General features: G+C 38.8%; 2 protein-coding genes and 6 gene segments (V, D, J or C); all 8 read left to right on the top strand.

Annotated features, from left to right (window-relative positions):
• Nucleotides 1–16,737, top strand: part of LOC127142998 (probable non-functional immunoglobulin heavy variable 3-38-3) — a 28,948-nt gene extending 12,211 nt beyond the window's left edge. Inside the window, 1 exon segment of the V gene segment in view lies at nt 16,442–16,737. Coding sequence covers nt 16,442–16,723 — 282 coding nt within the window.
• LOC108880742 (uncharacterized) overlaps nt 1–26,766 on the top strand; it is a 155,373-nt gene that overhangs the window by 53,895 nt on the left and 74,712 nt on the right.
• LOC127142993 (Ig heavy chain Mem5) overlaps nt 1–26,766 on the top strand; it is a 102,451-nt gene that overhangs the window by 9,739 nt on the left and 65,946 nt on the right. The window lies entirely within an intron of this gene.
• On the top strand, nt 619–26,766 carry LOC127142994 (Ig heavy chain V region MC101-like). The segment is given in 4 exon segments: nt 619–733; nt 830–946; nt 2,750–2,809; nt 26,055–26,766. Coding segments are annotated over 4 exon segments (447 nt in total).
• Nucleotides 1,957–2,487, top strand: LOC127143010 (Ig heavy chain V region 914-like). The segment is given in 2 exon segments: nt 1,957–2,056; nt 2,146–2,487. Coding segments are annotated over 2 exon segments (360 nt in total).
• Nucleotides 3,563–4,045, top strand: LOC127143003 (immunoglobulin heavy variable 3-30-3-like). The segment is given in 2 exon segments: nt 3,563–3,621; nt 3,707–4,045. Coding segments are annotated over 2 exon segments (366 nt in total).
• LOC127143011 (immunoglobulin heavy variable 3-30-3-like) lies at nt 6,865–7,467 on the top strand. The segment is given in 2 exon segments: nt 6,865–6,960; nt 7,047–7,467. Coding segments are annotated over 2 exon segments (357 nt in total).
• Nucleotides 18,040–18,521, top strand: LOC127143006 (Ig heavy chain V region 914-like). The segment is given in 2 exon segments: nt 18,040–18,104; nt 18,190–18,521. Coding segments are annotated over 2 exon segments (363 nt in total).

Here is a 26,766-nt window from a genome sequence, read left to right as displayed (position 1 = left end):
AATTGTCAGATTGTGATGATTACAATACAGCAACTTGGTACGACTACATGCATCTACTTTTAGACAAGTCACAGTAACTAACGTGTGGAATCTAAAGTGTATTACTATGTGTCTCTCATAAAACCACTAGAGGGCAGTCACTGTCAAGTTTCCTTTTCCTCTGTCACTATAAGGAGACACTCATATCTGCTCATCTCATTGATCTGAACTGACTGACACTCAAACCCTGGACTGAACTAGAGATTTATAATCACATCAAACAGAACATTTAACAGTTGGATCAGCAATGACTGCAGCTTCAACTGTTAAATCAGTAGCAGTTCACCATCTCACTCTAAAAGATTTCAACATAAACAGCTGGAAGACTGAAGTAGCTGTTGTTTATTCTTGTGTTTGTGAGACTTTGTGATTAAAGCTGAATGAACAAGTGATTCTGTGATAAGACAAACTTTGACTTCCTGGACTCGAAGGAAAAACTGTGTTTTCCTTTCTCACATTATTACTCTGTCAGCACCTTACTAAGTGACACATCACACTGTTTACATGATTTAGTTGTTTCTTCATTTTCTTGACAAAAGAGAAATTTAAATATTAATCAATATGCAAATGGAGGTTCCTCATAAGGAAGCGAAGTGTGTGTGTCAATGAGAGGACAGAAGAGCTCACATCAGTTCAGCTTCAACATCAACCATGTTCTCTGTAGCTCTGATACTGCTGCTGGCAGCTGGATCCTGTGAGGAGCTTTCAGTGGATTCACACTAATAAACACATTAGAAACACTGAATAGTCAGATGAATGATGGAGATAATGTTGATTTCTGTTTCCACAGGTGTGTACAGTATTGATCTCATCCAGCCAGAGTCAAAGGTTGTGCAGCCTGGACAGTCTTTGACCATCACCTGTCAGGTCTCTGGTTATTCTCTGACTGATAACAGCTATGCAACAGGTTGGATCAGACAGCGTGAAGGAAAACCAATGGACTGGATTTTTGAAATGTGGGGAGGTGGTAGCTTTTACCAAAATGATGCTCTGAAGAACAAGTTCAGCTACAACAGAGACACTTCTGCAAGAACAGTGACTATAACAGGACAGAATCTGCAGCCTGAGGACACAGCTGTTTATTACTGTGCACGTAACCCCACAGTGAAACAAACCACCAACAGAGATGCACAAAAACTCAGCAACACATGTGACTCAACCACAAAGACATGTTCAAAATATGAACATTAATAAAGACAGTACTTTCTTATTAAGTGATAATGTAGATGTACATATCTGAGTTTTCTCACCACCTGCAAATTCACTTTAAATTATCCATATTTAATTTATATATATTGTAAACTCATGTAAATATATTGTTTATGATGTTACAGCAATCACAGTAATAGATAATATTCCTCAGTTGTAAAAGCCTTATATAATAATAAATTGACCATTTAACATCCACATGTACAAACCATGAGTTATATTAATTTGTTTTTAAACACTGAATGAACTGAGAAATATTTGACTAAGCAACAAGCTTTGCTGGTCAGAGTCCAAAATAATTTAAAATACTGATTTATTTTCTGACATGTTGAAAAAAAGTAGTTTTCAAAAATGTTTGTAGATCTTGGTGATTAGAAAACTGCTGTGGAATATTTAGCTAATCTAACTTTAATTAATTTATGTAAAACCTTTTGTAAATTCGTCAATTTTCTGAATCAAAATTAGGAAGTTGAAGTTTTATTAAAGAAATGTGGGAGAGGAAGTTGTGATATTGATGCCTATAGGTATGTTACACAAATCAAATTAAAACATGTCAGAAAAAAAATTAAATTGACAGACTTGAAGGAACGGCTCTTTAATATTAATATTCCACTTTTGCCAAACAATAAACTGAAAACCAAGTCAAGTCCAGTTCTCTCCTCCCTGTGAGGAGGAGTCAATGCAAAACTCAGATGTCTTCCACCTCTACTTATCTGACTGCAGAGAGGATGACAGAGAACAGTGGACACACAGTTTAACATGATGGACTATAGGACAGGACTGCTGCTTTTAACTCTCTGCTGGGCAGGTGAAGACTTTCACTAATTGTAATTTAGAATATTTTTAATATCAATGATCATCTTAAGTCACATGATGTGTTGTTTTGTGTCTTGACAGGTGTTGATGGTCAGACTCTGACACAATCTGAACCTGTGGTTAAAAGACCTGGAGAATCCCACACACTGACCTGTACAACATCTGGATTCACATTCAGCAGCTACTATATGGCCTGGATCAGACAGGCTCCTGGAAAAGGACTGGAGTGGATTGCGAGTCATTATGACAGTAGCAACATCTACTACTCTCAGTCATTTCAAGGCCGGTTTACCATCTCCAGAGACAACAGCAGACAGCAGGTGTATCTGCAGATGAACAGTCTGAAGACTGAAGATTCTGCTGTTTATTATTGTGCTCGAGAGCCACAGTGACTGGAGTTGGTTGAGCAGCTGTACAAAATCCTTCAATACTTTTATTGTGCTAATGCATCCTGATTAATACTTTTATTTCTGTTTTATGTTTAATTGTTGTTGTTTTTTTATTTTAAAATAAATTGTAGGGAAGCATGATCACTAAATAATAACAGGCACAACAACTCCATACTACATTCATGCACTAAGGTGGCAAATAATGTTGCACTGTCTCTCATACAAACAGTAGAGGGCAGTCAGTGTCAAGTTTCCTTCTCTGTCACTATAAGGAGACACTAATGACTATGCTACAGGTTGGGTCAGACAGCGTGAAGGAAAACTGATGGACTGGATTTCTCATCAGTGGGGTGGAGGTACTCTTCGTCAAAATGATGCTCTGAAGAACAAGTTCAGCTACAACAGAGACACTTCTGCAAGAACAGTGACTATAACAGGACAGAATCTGCAGCCTGAGGACACAGTTGTTTATTACTGTTTACGTCACCCCACAGTGAAACAAACCACCAACAGAGCTGCACAAAAACTTAACAACACGTGACTCAACCACTAACACATGTTATAAATGTGAACATTTATAAAGATAGTACTTTCTGATTAAGTGATAATGTAGATAGAGTCACAGTAATAGACAATGTTCTTCTGTTGTAAAAGCTTTATATAATACTAAATTGACCATTTAACATTAACATGTACAAATCGTGAATTATTTTGAAACCTGCAACAAACTGAAAAACATTTGATTAAACAAAAATATTGGCTGGTCACAGTTGAAAATATATTCAAAATACTGATTCATTTTATGACATGTTGTCATGAAAAAAACTGTTTGTAGCTGTTGGTTGATTCAAAAATTATAATGGATTATTTAGCTCATCTAACTTTAAGTGATTTATATAAACCTTTTTTGTAAAACAATAAAAATAAAAATTTTCTTAACCAAAATTAGTAAGTTGAAGAAGTTGTGGTGTTGATACCTATAGATATTTTACAAATTAAAACATGTCAGTCCATTAGCTTCCTCTCTGTGAGGAGGAGTCAATGCAAAACTCAGATGTCTTCCACCTCTACTAATCTGACAGCAGAGAGGATGACAGAGAACAGTGGACACAGTTTAACATGATGGACTATAGGACAGGACTGCTGCTTTTAACTCTCTGCTGGGCAGGTGAAGACTTTCACTGATGTTGAGGTGAAATTGTCTTTAAAAACCAGCATTTAAAAAAAACTGATTTTCTTGTCCCTCTTGACAGGTGTTGATGGTCAGACTCTGACACAATCTGAACCAGTGGTTAAAAGACCTGGAGAATCCCACACACTGACCTGTACAGGCTCTGGATACACATTTAGTGACTATGCTATGGTCTGGGTCAGACAGGCTCCTGGAAAAGGGCTGGAGTGGATTGCCTGGCATGAATGGAAGAGTAGTACCAGCAAAAGCTACTCTCAGTCAGTCCAAGGCCGGTTTACCATCTCCAAAGACAACAGCAGACAGCAGTTGTATCTGCAGATGAACAGTCTGAAGACTGAAGATTCTGCTGTTTATTATTGTGCTCGACAGCCACAATGACTGGAGTTAGTTGAGCAGCTGTACAAAATCCTACAATACTCATCAGTCCCCTGTTTCCTCACTTCAAGTAATTTGAGAAAATCTAATCATACCCAAACATCCTTTAATCCTTGAACAGCTTCCATCTACAAATTGTGTTACTTTATCAGTTACACAGCTTTTGAGATTCATTAAAAATACTTCTCAAGGAGTGAAGTCACAGAACTACAAATACCAAACTGCACTAATTTGATCTCTAATTTGCATTTATTCAGTCTTCAGACAGATGATGTCCTTTGAATAGTCTGCAGGAGAGAGAAATTAGAGCTTCTGCAGTCCTTCCTGCAGAAATCAATCATCAAAAAATATAGTCCCCGTGTTATATTGTATCCCATGTTGATGGACAATCAGCTACATTAAAATGAATACAAAATAACTGATGTGAGTCAATTAATGTAAAATAGACTTCATTCACAGGAGCCACTCCCTCCTCATGACACCCTGATGCAAATCTTCAGTCTGTGCAGTGTACTTCTGTCCTGCTGACTGGTCTTGTGCTTTGTGTGGAGCATCAGAGGTCACATCTCCAGCCTCAGGATGATGAACACACTCACTCTTCTGCTGGTCGCTCTCTCTCTGCTCTGTGAGTTCTCCTGCTTCTTGATGTTTCATCTTTTATCAGACAACATTGACTGATGGTCAGTCAGTGATACCAGAAAACCTCCCAGATGACTGTCTCATTTTGTTCTGTGGTCTCTCTCTCTCCTTTCATCTCATCAGGTTGTACAGGTCAGAGGATGGAGTCCATTTCTTCTAGTTCAGTGGTGAAAAGGCCTGGGGAGACTCTCAGTCTCTCCTGCAGAGGATCTGGCTTCACATTTAGCTGTTGTACTATGAACTGGGTCAGACAACCTGCAGGAAAACCACTGGAATGGATAGGAGAAGGCTGGTGCCAGTAAAAACACTTACTCCAGCAGTGTGAGAGGACGTGCAGAGATCAGTAGAGATGACAGCAGCAGCATGATATATCTGAGACTGTCCAACTTAAAGCCAGAGGACTCTGCTGTGTATTACTGTCCCAAACACACACACTGGTTAAAGTGAGCAGAGAGGCTGTACAAAAACTCTAGAGAAATGTTTTACAGAGACCTACAGGTGGTAGTACGAACATATTAACTGGGGTAACAGTAATAACCAAGAAGAGCATGACAGTGACACTAAATATACACACACAAATGCACAGTATGAAAGGAGCAGCTGCCGTTACAGTTTGTGACTTCCTTCTGCTTCTTAGGGTTCACAATAACATGTTTTTATGACTTTTATGACAACAGTAATAGTTGTAATAATGTTCCTAATAATGATTTTGTCCAGCAGGTATAAAATGAACCAAAAGGCTACATTACAGAGTCCTCTCTCACTCCATCAGATTTTTAAATAATGTATTATAATGTCCATTCAGTGTGTTTTTAGAATTCTGATTTTAATGTTTTGAGGCCTATTATTTTAGCTTCATTATTTTTTTCTTGAATGCTTTTAAATGCAGTCAGGGCAATGGAAGTCACACCTAGATTTCCACTTTTGGTATGTATACAAATATGTGAGTGAACTTGAACTTGGCTCATTTATTGTGAGTCAACATTTGGCATGGTATATCCACTATGTCCACAAACACTGCTGAGCAGAACAAATGAGCAAATCTGAGCTGGAAATACATAAACACTGAGGCAGCATTAATTGTCTTATATTGTGTATGTTAGAACAACTGTGACAGGACAGTCCATCCTTCTTTCTGTCAGTGTCATACTCTGTACAAAGTGAACTTCCTCACAGTCTGCTACAAAGACTTGATATGATGCTGTTAGTAGAAGAGAAGCTCCCATCAGATCACCTTCAATACCAACCATGTTCTCTGTAGCTCTGCTGCTGCTGCTGGATCCTGTGAGTCTCACTGAGGCAGAGACACTGACAGTATGATCACAGCTCACTGACTGTTCACTGTCATTACACTGATTCAATATTCAACATGTTCAACATGTTCTGTTTTAACAGGTATGAAGTGTGAATAGATGGCACAGCCAGCCTCTGTGACTGTGCAGCTAGGTCAACGTCTGACCATCACCTGTCAGGTCTCTTATTCTGTTAGCGAGTATTGGACAGGTTGGATCAGACAGCCTGCAGGGAAAGGACTGGAGTGGATTGGATATGCAGCTGGATCCAGCGCATACTACAAAGATTCACTAAAGAACAAGTTCAGTATCACCACAGACTCTTCCAGCAACACAGTGACTCTAAATGGACAGAATGTGCAGCCATCTGTAGACCTGAACAAAAACCCCTCAGTGTCTGAACACTTGTAACATGAAGCCACCAGAGGAGGAGCCCTCAGACCACTAATGATTTCACACCAGTTCGCTGTTGAAGAGAGAAACATTTGAGTGATACCTAAATTAAAGTGCATTATGCATCAGGACATACAGATAAACATCAATATTACAAAAAAAAAAACCCTAACCCTAACCTTTTTATGTTGTGACAAAGCTATGATAAAGGTTTAGATACATTTAGGCACAAAAATACTTGGTTAAGTTGAGGGACATGTGGTTTGGGTTAAAATTCTTTGCCCTTTTGTCATTGTCCTATCATGATGCTGACTGTCCTTACTAATAAAGGGCAACAGACTTAAATAAACTTATTGCACAATTGCCCTGCAATATGCAAGATGGACTCTTGGAGGAATGAATCATTAACAGTAAACACCATCCAGTTTCACTAAAAATAACTGAGATCTGTACTGTTCCAAACTAACCTCCCAGTGAGGAGGAGTCAATGCAAAACTCAGACGTCTTCCACCTCTACTTATCTGACTGCAGAGAGGATGACAGAGAACAGTGGACACACAGTTTAACATGATGGACTATAGGACAGGACTGCTGCTTTTAACTCTCTGCTGGGCAGGTGAAGACTTTCACTAATTAAAATTTCCAAAGCCATTATTTGTCTCACCAGCCTATTCCACTTGATGTTTTTTATTCTCTTGACAGGTGTTGATGGTCAGACTCTGACAGAATCTGAACCAGTGGTTAAAAGGCCTGGAGAATCCCACAGACTGACCTGTACAGGATCTGGATTCACATTCAGTAGCCACTTGATGGGTTGGGTCAGACAGGCTCCTGGAAAAGGACTGGAGTGGGTTGCCACCATTGATGTTACTAGCATTTACTACTCTCAGTCAGTCAAAGGCCGATTTACCATCTCCAGAGACAACAGCAGACAGCAGGTGTATCTGCAGATGAACAGTCTGAAGACTGAAGATTCTGCTGTTTATTATTGTGCTCGGCACACACAGTGATTGGAGTAGGTTGAGCAGCTGTACAAAAATCTTCAGTACTCAGTCTTACTGATAGACCCACAGTGATCATATATTTATTTTGTCTTTGTCACTGTTATCTTTTAATGAACACCTTTTCCCTTCATTTCATAAAAACAATAAATTTAAATAAAAATAAATGATAAAAGGTCATTATTTTATAGAGTTTAAAATACATTAATAAAATAAAATTTGATCATCTAATGTGAGCAGCCAATCCCAGCTGACATTAGTCAGGAGTCAGGGTACACCCTGGTCGCCAGTCTGTCACAGGGCTGACATATACAGAAAAACAACCATTCACACCTACGAGCAATTTAGAGTCTCACTTAACCTACATGTCTTCATCAGTTTTTCTCAGTCCATATTAGTTTTAGTCACATTCAGTCAACATCATCCTTTTTTATCTTTAGTCAAATTTTAGTCGAGCAAAAAACAAGTCTGCATTTTGTTCAAAGTCGAGACAGAAAAGTTTTTATCCAGTTGATTTTAGGCTGAAAGAAGTGATTTTGAAATTAGATATAAATTAACAGGTTGTATGATTAGGAATGCAGCATTGTATTTATTCTTTTATTCTTTACAGCTATTTTCCACTGACAGTTCTTGTTTCAGTAATGTTACTTCACACTCACTTTTTCTCTCTGCAGCTCCAGGAAGATTATTTGTGTGTGCAGGAAGAGAAATGTACTACCATTGAATAACAAGAAGGAGATTTGGAAAATCTGTTTTTATTTTTAAATTGTAGTCTTCTTGTTTCATCAACAGTACCAACAGAGTTAAAAAAAAAAAAATCTTTTTGCTCAGTAGTTAAATCTAAACAATTATGTAACACCTTTTTCACAGCGGCACAATATTTAATCTAATCCACTGTTTTAAATGTTAATATTAATTACAATGACAACCGAATCAAATACATTCGATACAATGTATCAATACAATCACAATACATTTTCACAGAGAAAAAATCTGCTGGATCCAATGAGGTCATGTGAAATAATAATATAATTAATAAAATAATAATTACATTTTCCAAATTTAATCAGCAGTGTAGATGTCTTAAATCAGTATGAGTATGTGGTATTCATTTAAATGTTGTGTTCACTGCCTTGAATTTGACTGTAAGAATGTGATGTAATGTGATGATCAGTAAATCTAAAGATGACTGAAGGTTCAGCTGTTTATTGTTGATCTCATGTGACAGTGATGTGTAACAGTTCACGTCCTAGGACTGCACATGCTTTCTTGATGAAAGAACAATTCAAATATTCATCAATATGCAAATGGCTGTTCCTCATAAGGAGATGAAAGTGTGTGTGTGTCAGTGAGAGGACAGAAGAGCTCACATCAGTTCAGCTTCAACATCAACATCAACCATGTTCTCTGTAGCTCTGATACTGCTGCTGGCAGCTGGATCCTGTGAGGAGCTTTCAGTGGATTCACACGAATAAACACATTAGAAACACTGAATAGTCAGATGAATGATGGAGATAATGTTGATTTCTGTTTCCACAGGTGTGTACAGTATTGATCTCATCCAGCCAGAGTCAAAGGTTGTGCAGCCTGGACAGTCTTTGACCATCACCTGTCAGGTCTGGTTATTCTCTGAGTGATGACAGCTATGCTACAGGTTGGGTCAGACAGCGTGAAGGAAAACTGATGGACTGGATTTCTCATCAGTGGGGTGGAGGTACTCTTCGTCAAAATGATGCTCTGAAGAACAAGTTCAGCTACAACAGAGACACTTCTGCAAGAACAGTGACTATAACAGGACAGAATCTGCAGCCTGAGGACACAGCTGTTTATTACTGTGTACGGGTACGCTCCACAGTGAAACAAGCCACCAACAGACCTGCACAAAAACTCAGCAACACATGTGACTCAACCACTAACACAAGTGTAAACATTAGTAAAGTCAGTACTCTCTTATAATAATGTTCATGGATTTCACTTCAGTATTTTAACATATCTGTGTAGAGCTCTTCTGACTTCCACCGCAAGATGTGAAGCATTTTTATTTATTCATTTATAATATTCAGATTTGGTACTGGAATGTTTAGAGAAGCAGGGTGAAGCATTTTTTTCTGTTTCCATACAATGGAATCCTTCTTTTCTAATGTATGAAAAAAATATACATATCACATGAAATTTTAAGTTTTTAAATTTAGCCATATTAAGAAAATATCAGGCATGGTGGTGCAGTGGTCAGCAATGTCGCCTCACAGCAAGAGGGGTCTGAGTTCAAGCCCCGGTTCACTTGGGGCTTTTCTGTGTGGAGTTTGCATGTTCTTCTTGCAACAGCGTGGCTTCTCTCTGGATACTTTGGCTTTCTTCCACAGTCCAAAGACATGTAAATTAAGTTAATTGATACCTCAAGGAAATTTAAATCAAATGCAACTGGACTTAGTTGTAGTCTGGGAAGACGTTTCACCTCTCATCCAAGAGGCTTCATCAGTTCCTGTACACATCTGACCAGGCTGGGACTGGTCCAACTAAAATTTTGGTGTGGAGACCCAGGTATTTAACCTCTGTGAGGGATCCTTTGTGCTCCATGTGTCAACAGTCGTTAGGGTGACAGTTGTTGGTAGAAAAGTTAGTTTCGACTTCGTTAGGGCCCCATTATAACGACAGTTGTCAGAGTCACATGAGGCCTTTTGTGAAACGTTGTTTTTCTTAGAGGCCAAATCGTTGAGTCTACTGGGAAGGGAAGAAAGGGCGGCATTGTAAATTGGGGATAGGTGGTGTCTCAGACCTCCTCCTCTGTTGAGGGATGGTTTCTTTCACTCCTCTTTCAAACCATCTGTCCTCTCTGTTCAAGATGTGGACCCTGTTGTCCTCAAAGGAGTGGGCTTTCTCCTTTAGATGTAAATAGACAGCAGAGTCCAGACCTGAGGAGTTAGCTCTCCTGTGTTGGGCCATGCGTTTGTGTAGTGGTTGTTTTGTTTCGCCAATGTAGAGGTCCTCGTATTCCTCGTTGCATTGGACTGCATACACCAGATTGCTTTTGTGGGTGTGTGGTGTTCTGTCCTTAGGATGTACCAGTCTCTGTCTGAGTGTGTTGCTGGGTTTGAAATACACAGGGATACTATGTTTGTTAAAGATCCTCCTGAGTTTTTCAGATACCCTGGACACATGTGAGTGTGAGTGGTTGTTTGTCTATATGTGTTGGCCCATTGATTCCTCAAATACTCCTCTAAAATGTAGGTGTTACACGTTGCCTTTTTAAACCTGTAGAGGGAGGTCTATGCAAACTCTTTGTTCCTTATAAACACACCACCAGCAGCTGTCATCAATTGTGTCAGAACATTGGGACAATTTAATGTATTTCTGAAACACTTTGATCAGAAAGTACTGAACTACAGTGTTTGACAGAATGGAAAAGATGATTTATTGGAGTCTATTCTTTATAGTCACTGTTCATGGTAGGAAAATAATTTCTACTTTAACAAACAGAATTTTTTGTCTCCTTTTTTGGTAAGTATCACAACTTTGATGGATGCTGATTATGATCTTCTTTACTTACAGGAGTTTGGAGTGAGATCAAACTGGACCAGTCTCCATCTGAGGTGAAAAGACCTGGAGAGACAGTGAAGATGTCATGTATCATATCTGGTTATAGCATGACAAGCTACTATATACACTGGATACAACAGAGACCAGGGAGAGGTCTGGAGTGGATTGGGTGGATGAACACAGGCAGAAACTCTGCTAGCTATGGCAGCTCCTTTCAAAGTCGTTTCGTCATGACTGAAGATGTGTCCAGCAGCACTCAGTACCTCCAGGTCAACAGTCTGACAGCAGAAGATTCTGCTGTTTACTTCTGTGCTCGAGACACAGTGACTGAAGACAGTGGAGCAGCTGCACAAAAACCTCAGACTGTGACTTCAGTGACAGTGTCTCTATATGCTGTTACATTATGGTCAAACTAACAGAGTCAGTTGCAACAGTGAAAAACATAATTAGAAAAGTGAAATATGTCCAGTTCAAAATAAATTCAGTACGGTGGTGGATGGTATGATAGGTTGTGACAACAACAAGGTCAAAAGCTGATGATCTTCCTATTTGTTCGTACAGTATAGGCCTATAATTCACACCATAAAGTTACCTTTACAATATTAAGGTCGAGAACACTGTGATGGCAGCAGTATCTATCATTTCATCCATTTCAGCCTTTTGGTTTTATTCTCTCAATTTCAGTCTCTCATATTCACAATCATTCACTGTATGCACATTTTAATGAATTTTAATTGATTTAAGTATTTGTATATTAATTTATCTAATGTTTGCTTCTGAGGGACAACAACTACAACAACAACTTTAGTCCATCATTAACTGAAAAGATAGGTTCTCTTTTCTTTTACTTTTGAAAAGTACAGTTTTTTCAAATATGACTTTTTGTAGATTAGAGTTTGGAGAGTGGTTAAAATTACAGTATACACAGACTGAAAACACTGTGGATTAATAGAAAAAATGGAGGCTCAAATGTTCTGAAGTACACTTACTTAACTGTCTTTTGCTCCCTTCAAATGTGATATAGACATTTCATTTAAATATTTTAGACAGATAAGTCAGCAGACTTTTTTAAAAATCTTAAATACAGAAAATAGTATTTTGCATATCACCACACAAGTTTCAGTTCCTAAGTAGTTAATTTTGTCCAGTGCCTCAGAGTTTCTCTGTATTTCTGTGGCTTCAAACACAATTTGAATATTGAAACTTTCAGAAGTCTAAAAAAATCCAGACCCTCAACCAGCTGCAGCAAATCAAGTGTTTGTTTAGATTATCTTGCTTCAGTTCACTGTTGTTTTCAGTAACAAAACAGAATAAAATAAAATAAACAATTGCAATCAGATGCAATATATATTATATCATGAACTTAGAATTTCTAAATTGAACTATTTTGAATTTAAAAATAATTAAAAAGTCAACAACAGGGAAGACTTTATACAAATCAACTGAGAGTCCAGTTTTAGAAAAACAAGTCTGCTGATTCCTTCAGTGAAAACATATAAAGTAATAATAATAACATTTTAAGTGAATACATTTCTTTATAATCATGTAGATAAAGATGTTTTAAATCAGTATTTGCTATTTGTTTAAATGCTGTTTTATTTTGTGTTGTGTTGTGTTCTGAATTTGACTCTAAAAGCAGAATGTGATGTGGGAGGAGCTTACTGTAAACAAATTCTCACAGGGATCCAGTTTACATCATATTTAAAGAGGATTCATGGATGTGAAAACATACTGAGCACACTGTCAACATGGCTTTCAGAGAGCTGAGACTCTTGGTGGCTGTTCTGTTTGTTTCAACTGGTGCTGAAGGTTGGACTATAACAGAGTCTGAACCAGCAGTTAAAAGACCTGGAGAGTCCCACAGACTCACCTGTACAACATCTGGATTTAACTTTGGAGGCTCAGTGTGGAGCTGGATCAGACAGGCTCCTGGTAAAGGACTGGAGTGGATCGCTTATATAAGCACAGCTAGTACTCCTATCTATTACTCCCAGTCAGTCCAGGGTAGATTCACCATCTCCAGAGATGACTCCAGCAGTAAAGTCTATCTACAGATGAACAGTTTGAAGACTGAGGACACAGCAGTGTATTACTGTGCCAGAGACACAGTGAGAGACAGTAATAGGAGAGTCATACAAAAATTACTTCCTCTATTTACCACCACCACTGGGAACATTCAGTTTTGTTTATTACATTTACTGCATTGTTGATTTTAATGAATGTGTTTTATTAACATAACAAGAATCCCCACTATTATAAGACATTATAGAAAATCTAAGGATACAATTAACTATCCTAATTCTTCACTAGCCTCCATTCATCAAACTGGTTAAATATAAATTTCAGGTATGTTTTGGAAAATAATGGTTAATAATTTTACAGTGTAACTTGATCATTGATCATTTGTCACATAACATGTGTTGAGGAAAAACTCTCAAGTCCTTAATTCAAAGTTTGCTGTAGTGGTGGTGATTTATTGGTATTCCAGAATACGATGAGTCTGCTGACACACAGAGTGGGTCTGAGACAGCAAACTGACCCAGAGTGAAGGGCAGATAGTGGTTTTTGGACATTATTTGATTATGAAGTCCTTACTATCCAAAAGGTGTATTTTCTTTCTCATGTTTAAGTTTAGTCTTAAGACTGACCTTTGCTTAGTCTGCAGGAGATTAGAGTGAAATTAAAGCCTCTTTCCATCTGCAGTCCTTCCTGCAGAGACTATCAATCATCACAATACTTTTTAATCAAACTCATGATGATGTTAATGGTTTAAACTGCTGTGCAACTAAAATGTATTTCTCATTTGATATTGTATCTCATGTTGATGGACAAAATAACTGATATGAGTCAATTAAAGTACAACAGACTTCCTTTACAGGAGCCACTCCCTCCTCATGACATCCTGATGCAAATCTTCAGTCTGTGCAGTGTACTTCTGTCCTGCTGACTGGTCTTGTACTTTATGTGGAGCATCAGAGGTCACATCTCCAGCCTCAGGATGATGAACACATTCACTCTTCTGCTGGTCGCTCTCTCTCTGCTCTGTGAGTTCTCCTGCTTCTTGATGTTTCATCTTTTATCAGACAACATTGACTGATGGTCAGTCAGTGATACCAGAAAACCTCCCAGATAACTGTCTCACTTTGTTCTGTGGTCTCTCTCTCTCCTTTCATCTCATCAGGTTGTACAGGTCAGAGGATGGAGTCCATTCCTTCCAGTTCAGTGGTGAAAAGGCCTGGGGAGACTCTCAGTCTCTCCTGCAGAGGATCTGGCTTCACATTTAGCTGTTGTACTATGAACTGGGTCAGACAACCTGCAGGAAAACCACTGGAATGGATAGGAGAAGGCTTCTCAGATGCCAGTAGAAACTCTTATTCCAGCAGTGTGAGAGGACGTGCAGAGATCAGTAGAGATGACAGCAACAGCATGGTGCATATGAGACTGTCCAACTTAAAGCCAGAGGACTCTGCTGTGTATTACTGTGCCAAACACACACACTAGTTAAAGTGAGCAGAGAGGCTGTACAAAAACTCTAGAGAAATGTTTTACAGAGACCTACAGGTGGCAGTAAGAACACGTAAACTGGAATGACAACAACCAAGAGGAGCATGACAGCACTAAATAGAAACACACAAATGCACAGTAAAGGAGCAGCTGCCGTTACTGTTTGTGACTTCCTCCTGCTTCTTAGGTTTAACAATAATTTGTACAGCAGGTGTGAAATGAACCATCACACTACATGACTTCCCTTAGTCCATCGGTTTTTAAATAATGTATTATAATGTGCATTCCGTGTTTTTTAGTTTACATTTGGTGACTCAAAAACATGTTGGTTGGTTGAGAAAGGCCCTGTTCATGTTATCTTCCTCAGGCCTTCCAGCTTACAGGAGTCATCAACATTTCAGTGATAATGTAAACCTCCCTCGGTTGCATCAGAGCATCAGGGCTGTTTTTGACAAAGACTGAACTTCCCTCATCTTCCCCTTAAACACAGCTAATTAAATGATTGGACTAGAGTGACATAATTACAGTTCTGAGGTGCAGTCTCTCTTTCTCTGTGGTGTAGCCTGTCATAGGTTATTGGTCATATGGGTGCAGATCTTGCTCTATTTTGTCTGCAACTCACAAAAGAGTGGGATTTGGTACTCCTGCCTGTGTGATTGTGTGTTGTTACCTGGCTGCTGTGTTAGTGCTGATGAACAAAATACTGAAATTGAAAAGCATCAGAAAATATTTGAATTTTACTGACTTCAACAGACACTTCCTGGTCATTAAACATTCAATCTAGTCTCACCAGAAGGTATCAATGCAAAACAAATTCCTAAGTTTCATCAAATACATCCAGTCCATTTGTTTTCTCCATGTGAGGAGGAGTCAATGCAAAACTCAGATGTCTTCCACCTCTACTTATCTGACTGCAGAGAGGATGACAGAGAACAGTGGACACACAGTTTAACATGATGGACTACAGGACAGGACAGGGAGTCTTGTTTGTCTTGACAGGTGTTGATGGTCAGACTCTGAAAGAATCTGAACCAGTGGTTAAAAAGACCTGGAGGATCCCACACACTGACCCGTACAGTCTCTGGGTTCTCACTCAGCAGCTACTGAATGGCCTGGATCAGACAGGCTCCTGGAAAAGGACTGGAGTGGATTGCTTAAGACTCACAAAGACTGGAGTTGGTTGAGCAGCTGTACAAAATCCTACACTAATCATCACACTTCCATTACCTTAAATGACTGATGTTCTCAGCTCAAATAGCCCAAGAAAGTGATTCAATAAAGGTACACTGAATATTGTATCAGAATCACAAATGTCTGATCAGGATTTTAAGGTCTACTTTCAATGAATAAAATAAATAAAAACATTTTAAAATATAAAAAAACTAAACAAACATGAATGCAGAAATCAAATTTCTATATAAAGTAAATCTATCTTATTTCACAACAAAGCTTAATTAAAACAAGAAACTTTACTGTCCAAGTTTTTCATAGTTTTGAAACCTGATATAAAAGAGCTGTTTTATTTGACAGATATGTCAGCAGGTATTTTCCTGTGCACCACAGCAATTAGTTTTTGGCATATCTTTGTACAGGTTTCAGTTCAGAAGAAATGAATTTCCTTTCGAGGCTTCAGGTTTCTTGCAGGATTTTCAGTGAATCATGAAATGAACATCATCATTAATAATCATAACAGTTTCCTGTATTTAGCTCCAAACTGACCCACACCCATGTGACCATCATCTGTCAGGTCTCTATGCAAACTCAGTGACCTTCCTTGTTACTCAGCTATAAAAACTTCACATCAGACTGTCAGTGGAGTTCACAGCACGTCAGTTTCACCATCAACCATGTTTTCTGTAGCTCTGCTGCTGCTGTTGGCAGCTGGATCCTGTGAGTCTCTGGATTTGTCATAGACAACATTTCTTCTATTGCTTTATAACTTTAGAATTTATCACAAAATGTTTTCTTTTTTTAACAGGTGTGAATTGTGAACAGTTGACACAGCCAGCCTCTGTGACTGTGCAGCCAGGTCAACGTCTGACCATCACCTGTCAGGTCTCTTATTCTGTCAGCAGCTACTTCACAGCTTGGATCAGACAGCCTGCAGGGAAAGAAATGGAGTGGATTGGATATGCAGCTGGATCCAACGCATACTACAAAGATTCACTAAAGAGCAAATTCAGTATCAGCACAGACTCTTCCAGCAACACAGTGACTCTCAATGGACAGAATCTACAGCCTGAAGACACTGCTGTGTATTACTGTGCCAGATACACACAACAACACAAACCATCTGTAGACCTGAACAAAAACCCCTCAGTGCCTGAACACTTGTAACATGAAGCCACCAGAGGAGGAGCCATCAGACCACTAATGATTTCACACCAGTTCACTGTTAAAGAGGGGAACTTTAGTTTAGATATAATTTTTTATTTGATTTAAATGAAACTGTTTCAGTAACCCAGTTGACAACTTTATTTGTCATTCAACAAAACACAAACCCTCAGTGTCTCTGCCATAACATCATTATTATATCGATATAATATTATTTTTTTTTAAAGTAAAGTAGAACAAAATTATTCTCTAGATCCTAACAGCACCTCTAAGTCTGAGACCCTGGTTCTCAGTCGCAAAACGGTGGATTGTTCCCCCCTGCGTGGCTGGAGATTTGCTGCCTCAAGCGAAGGAGTTTAAGTATCTCGGGGTCTTGCTCACGAGTGAGGGGAGGTTGGAGCGTGAGATTGGGTGTACGGCGTTGCGCAGCGCAGACTTGATGCGTGCTGAGTTTAAAACAATGCATGCCGGTAAGGGGATTTTGTCCGACTTACGCCGGTCCCGCGCAACGTCTCTATGTCACATGACTTTAAATCCTCGCGGGATTTTTGAAAAATGACCGAAAACTCTGCCCATCACATCCGTCCGTGCCTCCTGATACTGCATGATGGCCGAAAATTAACTAGCTAGCCAACTAGCTAAAATTAAAAAAAAAAAAAAAAAAAGACAAATGTCTGTGGAGAGAATCTTTGAAAAGGGAAAAGGTCCGATGATGAGACAGAGGAAAAGCCTAAGACTGTCGAGAAAAACAAAGCTGCATTTGGTGGGAAATACAAGGAGTCTGACTTAAAGTACGGCCTTACCGCGAAAAGTGATTCAGATACTACAGGCGCCCTTTACATAATATGTGGCAAACAGACTGTATATATGGTGGCAACAGGCTATAAAATGAGGCAGTGAAGCCTTCAAAACTGCTTCGACACGTAGAGACAAAGCACCCTGCACTAGAATACGAGCCTGAACCCAGGTTCTTTGAAGAAAAAAAACGTGAAGAAGAGGGACAGGACAAGTGTAGCCGAGTGCGAGTTGTATTTATAATGCTCTTTACGTGTGTTTATGCCGAATTTATATTCCGGTCATTTAACCCATATGATATATGGCTGCTTTGATAATACTGATTAACAATGTTGAAATGCACCAGTAAATACTTTATCGACATGGACACACGCTTCCTGTTCATTAAACATTCAATATATTCACAACAGTCATTTTAAAAAAGTCTAGTGACCCTCCCCCCCGCCCGTGGGGAGGAGTCAATGCAAAACTCAGATGTCTTCCACCTCTACTTATCTGACTGCAGAGAGGATGACAGAGAACAGTGGACACACAGTTAACATGATGGACTATAGGACAGGACTGCTGCTTTTAACTCTCTGCTGGGCAGGTGAAGACTTTGACTGACGCCAACCATACATTATTTCTAAGTTTACATCTTGATACATGTGATGTTTTCTTTTTCATCTTGACAGGTGTTAATGGTCAGACTCTGACAGAATCTGAACCAGTGGTTAAAAGACCTGGAGAATCCCACACACTGACCTGTACAGCCTCTGGATTTAATTTGGGTAGTTACCACATGAACTGGGTCAGACAGGCTTCTGGAAAAGGACTGGAGTGGGTTGCTTTCAGCAGTAATGGTGGTAGCAGCAAATACTACTCTCAGTCAGTCCAAGGCCGGTTTACCATCTCCAGAGACAACAGCAGACAGCAGGTGTATCTGCAGATGAACAGTCTGAAGACTGAAGATTCTGCTGTTTATTATTGTGCTCGAGAGTCACAGTGACTGGAGTTGGTTGAGCAGCTGTACAAAATCCTACAGTACTCATTCTTACCACAGTTATGTGCCTCAAGAAAAAGTTTACATTTACAAAACACTTTGTAGCAAAAAGAGAAGTGCAATATGTTAATTGGTTGAGATGTTTTATCAAACATAGGACTGTGAATGTGATGACAAAGCTGCAGCTACGACTGTTTAATCAGCTGCAGTTTTCACTAAGTTCGAAATGATAAATTGAAATAACTAAACAACAGACTAGGGTTGATTCCTCATGTCTACAAAATGTAGACGGTAGATTTAAATCAGTCAGCGTAACGCATGATAGTCAATGGCAAATTCCACATTTACAAGCAGAAAACAAGTAACAAGAAAATTGTTTGAGGATGGTAGCCTAGATGAAGAACTGTGCAGTCAGTTAATTTATTATAACCACATGTATTTTTTACAAGGGTAAATATTGACTTACCACATCTTTCTGTGGGACAGTCAGTATTAACAATATGGGGAATAGTACACTAGAATTGTGCCCACTTCAGTAAGTACTGAGGGTTGCTGCAGTGCAGCACTGTACAGACATGTACATCTATGTGTTTACTGGTAGTGCCTGAGCCTTGATTAAAATCTAAAGAGCATGTTACACACTTTCAATAAGCACTAACACAGTTAACACTGTTAACACTGTTGTCATCTCCAGAGACAACAGCAGACAGCAGCTGTATCTGCAGATGAACAGTCTGAAGACTGAAGATTCTGCTGTTTATTATTGTGCTCGAGAGTCACAGTGACTGGAGTTGGTTGAACATCTGTAAAAAATCGTACAGTACATAAAAACAATAAAATGAAATGATAAAAGATTGTTAAGTAATAGAGTTCAAAATACACAAATAAAGAAAATTTCATCATCTAATGTCTGGAGGCAATTCCAGCTGACATAAGTCAAGAGGTTACACTTTGGACAGGTCACATCACAGGGCTGACATATAGAGAAAAACAATCATTCACACTCATGAACAATTTAGAGTCCCACTTAACCAACATGTCCTTGGATTGGAGCCAGAGCACACAGAGGAAACCCACACAGGCACGGGGAGAACATGTGAACTTCACATGCAAAGACCATGGTTCAAACCAAGAACTTTCTCGTCCCTCAACAGTAACGTCACGACACACTCACTTTTTCTCTCTGCAGCACCAGGAACATTATTTGTGTGTGGAGGAAGAAAAATGTGCTGCCATTCAGTGACAAGAACATTAACATTTTCCATAAATTAGATTAAAACATGTAAGACAAGCAACTGATTTGATGAATGACATCTGAACATGAAAGTTTTACTAAACATTATACTGAAAACCAAGTCCAATATAGTTCTCTCCTCCCTGTGAGGAGGAGTCAATGCAAAACTCAGATGTCTTCCACCTCTACTTATCTGACTGCAGAGAGGATGACAGAGAACAGTGGACACACACTTTAACATGATGGACTATAGGACAGGACTGCTGCTTTTAACTCTCTGCTGGGCAGGTGAAGAGTTTCAGAACAATCTGTTTAATGTATATTCAATTTATTAATACAATTTATTTCTTCATTATTTTCTGTATGATTTTATTCTCTTGACAGGTGTTGATGGTCAGACTCTGACACAATGTGAACCAGTGGTTAAAAGACCAGGAGAATCCCACAGACTGACCTGTACAGCCTCTGGATTCACATTCAGTGACTACGGCATGCATTGGATTAGACAGGCTCCTGGAAAAGGACTGGAGTGGATCACTTCAACTGCATATGCATATGGTTACTTTGGTGGCAGGAGCAGGACTGAATACTACTCTCAGTCAGTCCAAGGCCGATTTACCATCTCCAGAGACAACAGCAGAGAGCAGCTGTATCTGCAGATGAACAGTCTGAAGACTGAAGATTCTGCTGTTTATTATTGTGCTCGAGAGTCACAGTGACTGGAGGTGGTTGAGCAGCTGTACAAAAACCTACAATATTCCTGTCTGCATTGCATCGAAGGATGAGGAATAATTATATTTACATTTCATCTTTGTTGTTAATTGTTGTTTTTTCAAAATAAAGGCCCTGAGAAGGATCATCATTATCCAATAACAATAATCATTACAAACATAAAATAAAATGAAAAACTGTCAGATTGTGATGATTACAATACAGCAACTTGGTACGACTACATGCATCTACTTTTAGACAAGTCACAGTAACTAACGTGTGGAATCTAAAGTGTATTACTATGTGTCTCTCATAAAACCACTAGAGGGCAGTCAGTGTCAAGTTCCCTTCTCCTCTGTCACTATAAGGAGACACTCATATCTGCTCATCTCATTGAACTGAACTGACTGACACTCAAACCCTGGACTGAACTAGAGATTTATAATCACATCAAACAGAACATTTAACAGTTGGATCAGCAGTGACTGCAGCTTCAACAGTTAAATCAGTAGCAGTTCACCACCTCACTCTAAACAGCTTTACAGCTGGAAGACTGAAGGAGCTGCTGTTTATTCTTGTGTTTGTGAGACTTTGTGATTAAAGCTGAATGAACAAGTGATTCTGTGATAAGACAAACTTTGACTTCCTGGACTCTTGGAGGAAAAACTGTATTTTCTTTTCTCACATTATTCCTCTGTCAGCACCTTACTAAGTAACACATCACACTGTTTACATGATTTAGTTGTTTCTTCATTTTCTTGACAAAAGAGAAATTTAAATATTAAACAATATGCAAAATGGAGGTTCCTCATAAGTAAGTGAATTGTGTGTGTGCGTCAGTGAGAGGACAGAAGAGCTCACATCAGTTCAGCTTCAACATCAACCATGTTCTCTGTAGCTCTGATACTGCTGCTGGCAGCTGGATCCTGTGAGGAGCTTTCAGTGGATTCACACTAATAAACACATTAGAAACACTGAATAGTCAGATGAATGATGGAGATAATGTTGATTTCTGTTTCCACAGGTGTGTACAGTATTGATCTCATCCAGCCAGAGTCAAAGGTTGTGCAGCCTGGACAGTCTTTGACCATCACCTGTCAGGTCTCTGGTTACTCTATGACTAGTAGCAGCTATGCTACAGGTTGGATCAGACAGCGTGAAGGAAAACCAATGGACTGGATCATGCATCGTTGGGGTGGAGGCACCTTTGAACAAAATGATGCTCTGAAGAACAAGTTCCTTTACCACACATATACTTCTACTAGTTCTGTGACATTAACAGGAAAGAATCTACAGCCTGAGGACACAGCTGTTTATTATTGTGTACGTGCACAGTGGTACACTGAAGACCACAGTGAAACAAACCACTGACAGACCTGCACAAATACCCAGATGCTCTTGTGGCTGAACCACAGACAAACATGTTCTAAATATTACAATTAATAAAGACACTACCAGTGAGTTGATCAATATAATATTGTATAGTAGAGGAATTTTTGCTCCTGATAGACAGAAGAGTAGTTAAGTAATTTTATTCTTACTTTATACTTTTATAATTCCACTTCAGCCTCAATTAGAATAGGAAAATTTAGATTTTCCCTAAATTCGACAAGTATATCATGCATTTTCACTATTACCTGTTTGTGTGTGTGTGTGTGTTTGTGTGTGCTTGTGTGTATGAAAGCACTGGTTAGTGGTATGACATGGTGAGATGGCAATACAGCAATTTTATATTTTATATTATTCCTATTAAAGTGACTCTGACTGATAGTGGCTATGGGACAGGTTGGATCAGACAGCATGAAGGAAAACTGATGGACTGGATTTTTCATATGTGGGGAGATGGTAACTTTTGGCAAAATGATGCTCTGAAGAACAAGTTCAGCTACAATAGAGACACTTCTGCAAGAACAGTGACTATAACAGGACAGAATCTACAGCCTGAGGACACAGCTGTTTATTACTGTGTATGTTGCTCAACTCAGCAACACATGTGACTCACCCACAAACACATGTTCTAAATATGAACATTAATAAAGACAGTACTTTCTTATTAAGTGATAATGTAGATGTACATATCTGAGTTTTCTCACCACCTGCAAATTCACTTTAAATTATCCACATTTAATTCATATATATTGTAAACTCGTGTAAATATTTATTGTTTATGATGTTACATCAATCACAGTAATAGATAATATTCCTCAGTTATAAAAGCTTTATATAATACTAAATTGACCATTTAACATTCACATGTACAAACCATGAGTTATATTAATTTGTTTTTAAACACTGAATGAACTGAGAAATATTTGATTAAACAACAAGCCTGGCTGGTCAGAGTCCAAAATAATTTAAAATACTGATTTATTTCATGACTTTATGAATCAAAATTAGGAAGTTGAAGTTTTATTAAAGAAATGTGGGAGAGGAAGTTGTGATATCTGATGCCTATAGATATGTTACAAAAAACATGTCAGAAAAAAATTTAAATTGACTGATCCCTGTGAGGAGGAGTCAATGCAAAACTCAGATGTCTTCCACCTCTACTTATCTGACTGCAGAGAGGATGACAGAGAACAGTGGACACACACTTTAACATGATGGACTATAGGACAGGACTGCTGCTTTTAACTCTCTGCTGGGCAGGTGAAGACTTTCACTGATTGTGATTTAGAATATTTTTTAATACCAATGATCATCTTAATTCATATGATTGTGAATTGTGTTGTTTTGTGTTGTCACAGGTGTTGATGGTCAGACTCTAACACAATCTGAACCAGTGGTTAAAAGACCTGGAGAATCCCACACACTAACCTGTACAGCCTCTGGATTCACATTCAGTGACTACGCCATGGTCTGGATCAGACAGGCTCCTGGAAAAGGACCGGAGTGGATCACTTATATCAGTTGGGACAGTAGCTACATCTGCTACTCTCAATCAGTCCAAGGCCGGTTTACCATCTCCAGAGACAACAGCAGACAGCAGCTGTATCTGCAGATGAACAGTCTGAAGACTGAAGATTCTGCTGTTTATTATTGTTCTCGAGAGTCACAGTGACTGGAGTTAGTTGAACAGCTGTACAAAATCAGTACTACAGTACTCATCTTTATTGGGCTGTAAAACAAGAAAAATAGAACCACAAAAATTCTGAAGATCATTGTGCAGACACAACACTCAATAAAGAAAAATGTGACCACAAACACATATGGACACACACAAATATATATACCATCTCTCAATACATCATGAATATTATCACTCAGATATCTGATCTAAAAGACAAAAATACGTTTGTTACTGTTTCTGTGTGTGGTGGTATACTAGTTTTCACTGGACAGCAGGGCAGTTCAGGAGGTTTCCCTCTAGGTCAGCGGTCCCCAACTACCGGGCCGTGGATCATTTGGTACCGGGCCGCACAGAAAGAATAAATCATTTATAGTATTTCATGTTAATGACTATTGGAGCCTAGTCATTGGAGCCTAGTCACATGTTGGGTGTTTTATTTTGAAAAATGACCGGAATCTCTGCGCATCACATCCGTCTGTGCCTCCTGATATCACTTGACACATACCTGTCTCTGTCATGGCTGATGCCCGGCAAATGAAACTAGCTAGCTAACTAGCTTAAATGAATAATAATAATAATAATAATAATAATAATAATAATAATAATAATAATAATAATAATAATAATGTCTGTGGAGAGCGTCTTTGAAAGGGGAAGAGGTCCGGGGATGAGACAGCAGAAAAACCAAAGACTGTTAAGAAAAACAAGGTTACGTTCAGTGGGAAATACCAGGAGTCTGACTTATAGTACGGCCTTATCGTGACAGGTGATTCACATGCTGCAGGCCTCCCTCTACATAATGTGGCAACAGGCTATCAAATGAGGCCATGAAGCCTTCAAAACTGCTTCGACACGCAGAGAGAAAGCACCCTGCACTAAAAGACAAGTCTGAACCCAAGTTCTTTGAAGAAAAAAACGTGAACAAGAAAGATAGAACAGGCGTAGCCGCAGTAAGAACACCATACTTCGTTGCTAACCGTGTTGCTAAGGCTAAGAAGCCTTTCACTGTTGGTGAAGAGCTGATGCTGCCTTCTGCTGCGTTATGGTGAGTTGTATTTATTATGCACTTTACATTTGTTTGTTTGCTTGTTTGTTTTGACCCCCCGACGACGGCTGCTCCGTGAAAATATTGTCTTGCTTGAAACCGGCGAGTGGAGCAAAAAAGGTTGGCGACCGTTACTGTAGGTTTCGTATTGTGAAGTTACAAACATACAAACATACTGTATATCTGTTCCAGGGCTTCAGACCATCTCTATATTTTGATGATTCACAAGTTGTAAGTTGTGTTGTGAAGAGGTGAGAGAGAGTAGATAACAACTGATTGAGCTCTGCTCTGCTGGGACTGTATATGGAAAGTAGCTGATAGATAATGTGAATATGATACAAAATCATTTTTATTGATTATTGATTTATTGCTTGGGAGGATTTTTGGATTATATGTTTTATGTACGAGTGAAAACTATCTGTAGGAAACAAGACGTCATGGTTTGATTTAGTTGTTTCTTCATTTTCTTGACAAAAGACAAAATGAAAAACTGTCAGATTGTGATGATTACAATACAGCAACTTGGTACGACTACATGCATCTACTTTTAGACAAGTCACAGTAACTAACGTGTGGAATCTAAAGTGTATTACTATGTGTCTCTTATAAAACTACTAGAGGGCAGTCAGTGTCAAGTTCCCTTCTCCTCTGTCACTATAAGGAGACACTCATATCTGCTCATCTCATTGATCTGAACTGACTGACACTCAAACCCTGGACTGAACTAGAGATTTATAATCACATCAAACAGAACATTTAACAGTTGGATCAGCAGTGACTGCAGCTTCAACAGTTAAATCAGTAGCAGTTCACCACCTCACTCTAAAAGATTTCAACATTTACAGCTGGAAGACTGAAGGAGCTGCTGTTTATTCTTGTGTTTGTGAGACTTTGTGATTAAAGCTGAATGAACAAGTGATTCTGTGATAAGACAAACTTTGACTTCCTGGACTCTTGAAGGAAAAACTGTGTTTTTTTTCCTCGTATTATTACTCTGTCAGCACCTTACTAAGTAACACATCACACTGTTTACATGATTTAGTTGTTTCTTCATTTTCTTGACAAAAGAGAAATTTAAATATTAAACAATATGCAAAATGGAGGTTCCTCATAAGGAAGCGAAGTGTGTGTGTCAGTGAGAGGACAGAAGAGCTCACATCAGTTCAGCTTCAACATCAACCATGTTCTCTGTAGCTCTGATACTGCTGCTGGCAGCTGGATCCTGTGAGGAGCTTTCAGTGGATTCACACTAATAAACACATTAGAAACACTGAGTAGTCAGATGAATGATGGAGATAATGTTGATTTCTGTTTCCACAGGTGTGTACAGTATTGATCTCATCCAGCCAGAGTCAAAGGTTGTGCAGCCTGGACAGTCTTTGACCATCACCTGTCAGGTCTCTGGTTATTCTATGACTGATGACAGCTATGCTACAGGTTGGCTCAGACAGCGTGAAGGAAAACTGATGGACTGGATTTCTCATATGTGGGGTGGAGGTACTCTTCGTCAAAATGATGCTCTGAAGAACAAGTTCAGCTACAACAGAGACACTTCTGCAAGAACAGTGACTATAACAGGACAGAATCTGCAGCCTGAGGACACAGCTGTTTATTACTGTGTACGTTACCCCACAGTGAAACAAACCACCAACAGACCTGTACAAAAACTCAGCAACACATGCTCTAATGTGAACATTAGTAAAGTCAGTACTCTCTTACAATAATGTAGTTGAATGTTCCTGCATTTCACTTTAGTATTTTAACATATCTGTGTAGATTTCTTTTGACTTCAACTGCAAGACAAGGATATAAAGCACTTTTTTTTATTCATTTTTGAACTGGGATGTCTAGAGAAGCAGGATGAAGCATTTTGTTTTGTTTCCATACAATGGAATCTTAGAAAGCTAACTGTACAGCAGTATATCTTTCTTTTCAAGTATTAAAAAAAATCCACAGATGAAATTTAACATTTTTAATTTAGCCATTTTTGTAATTTTAGTTCTCCCTGTGCCAGCGTGGCCTCTCTGTGGGTACTCTGGCCTCCTTCCTTTGACTGAAGATATGTAAGTTATGTTAACTGATGACTCTGAATTGCCCATAGGTGGGAATTTGAATGTGAATGTGTTGGCCCTGAGATGGACTGCTGATCTGTCCAGGGTGTACCCGTTCAGTTCACTATTGTTTTCGGTAATAAATATATATATTTTTA

The sequence above is a fragment of the Lates calcarifer genome, linkage group LG11 (genome assembly GCF_001640805.2).
Source record: "Lates calcarifer isolate ASB-BC8 linkage group LG11, TLL_Latcal_v3, whole genome shotgun sequence".
NCBI classification, from domain to species: domain Eukaryota; kingdom Metazoa; phylum Chordata; class Actinopteri; family Centropomidae; genus Lates; species Lates calcarifer.
Note: the sequence above shows the minus strand (reverse complement) of the source record. Positions and strands in the feature narration are given on the sequence as shown.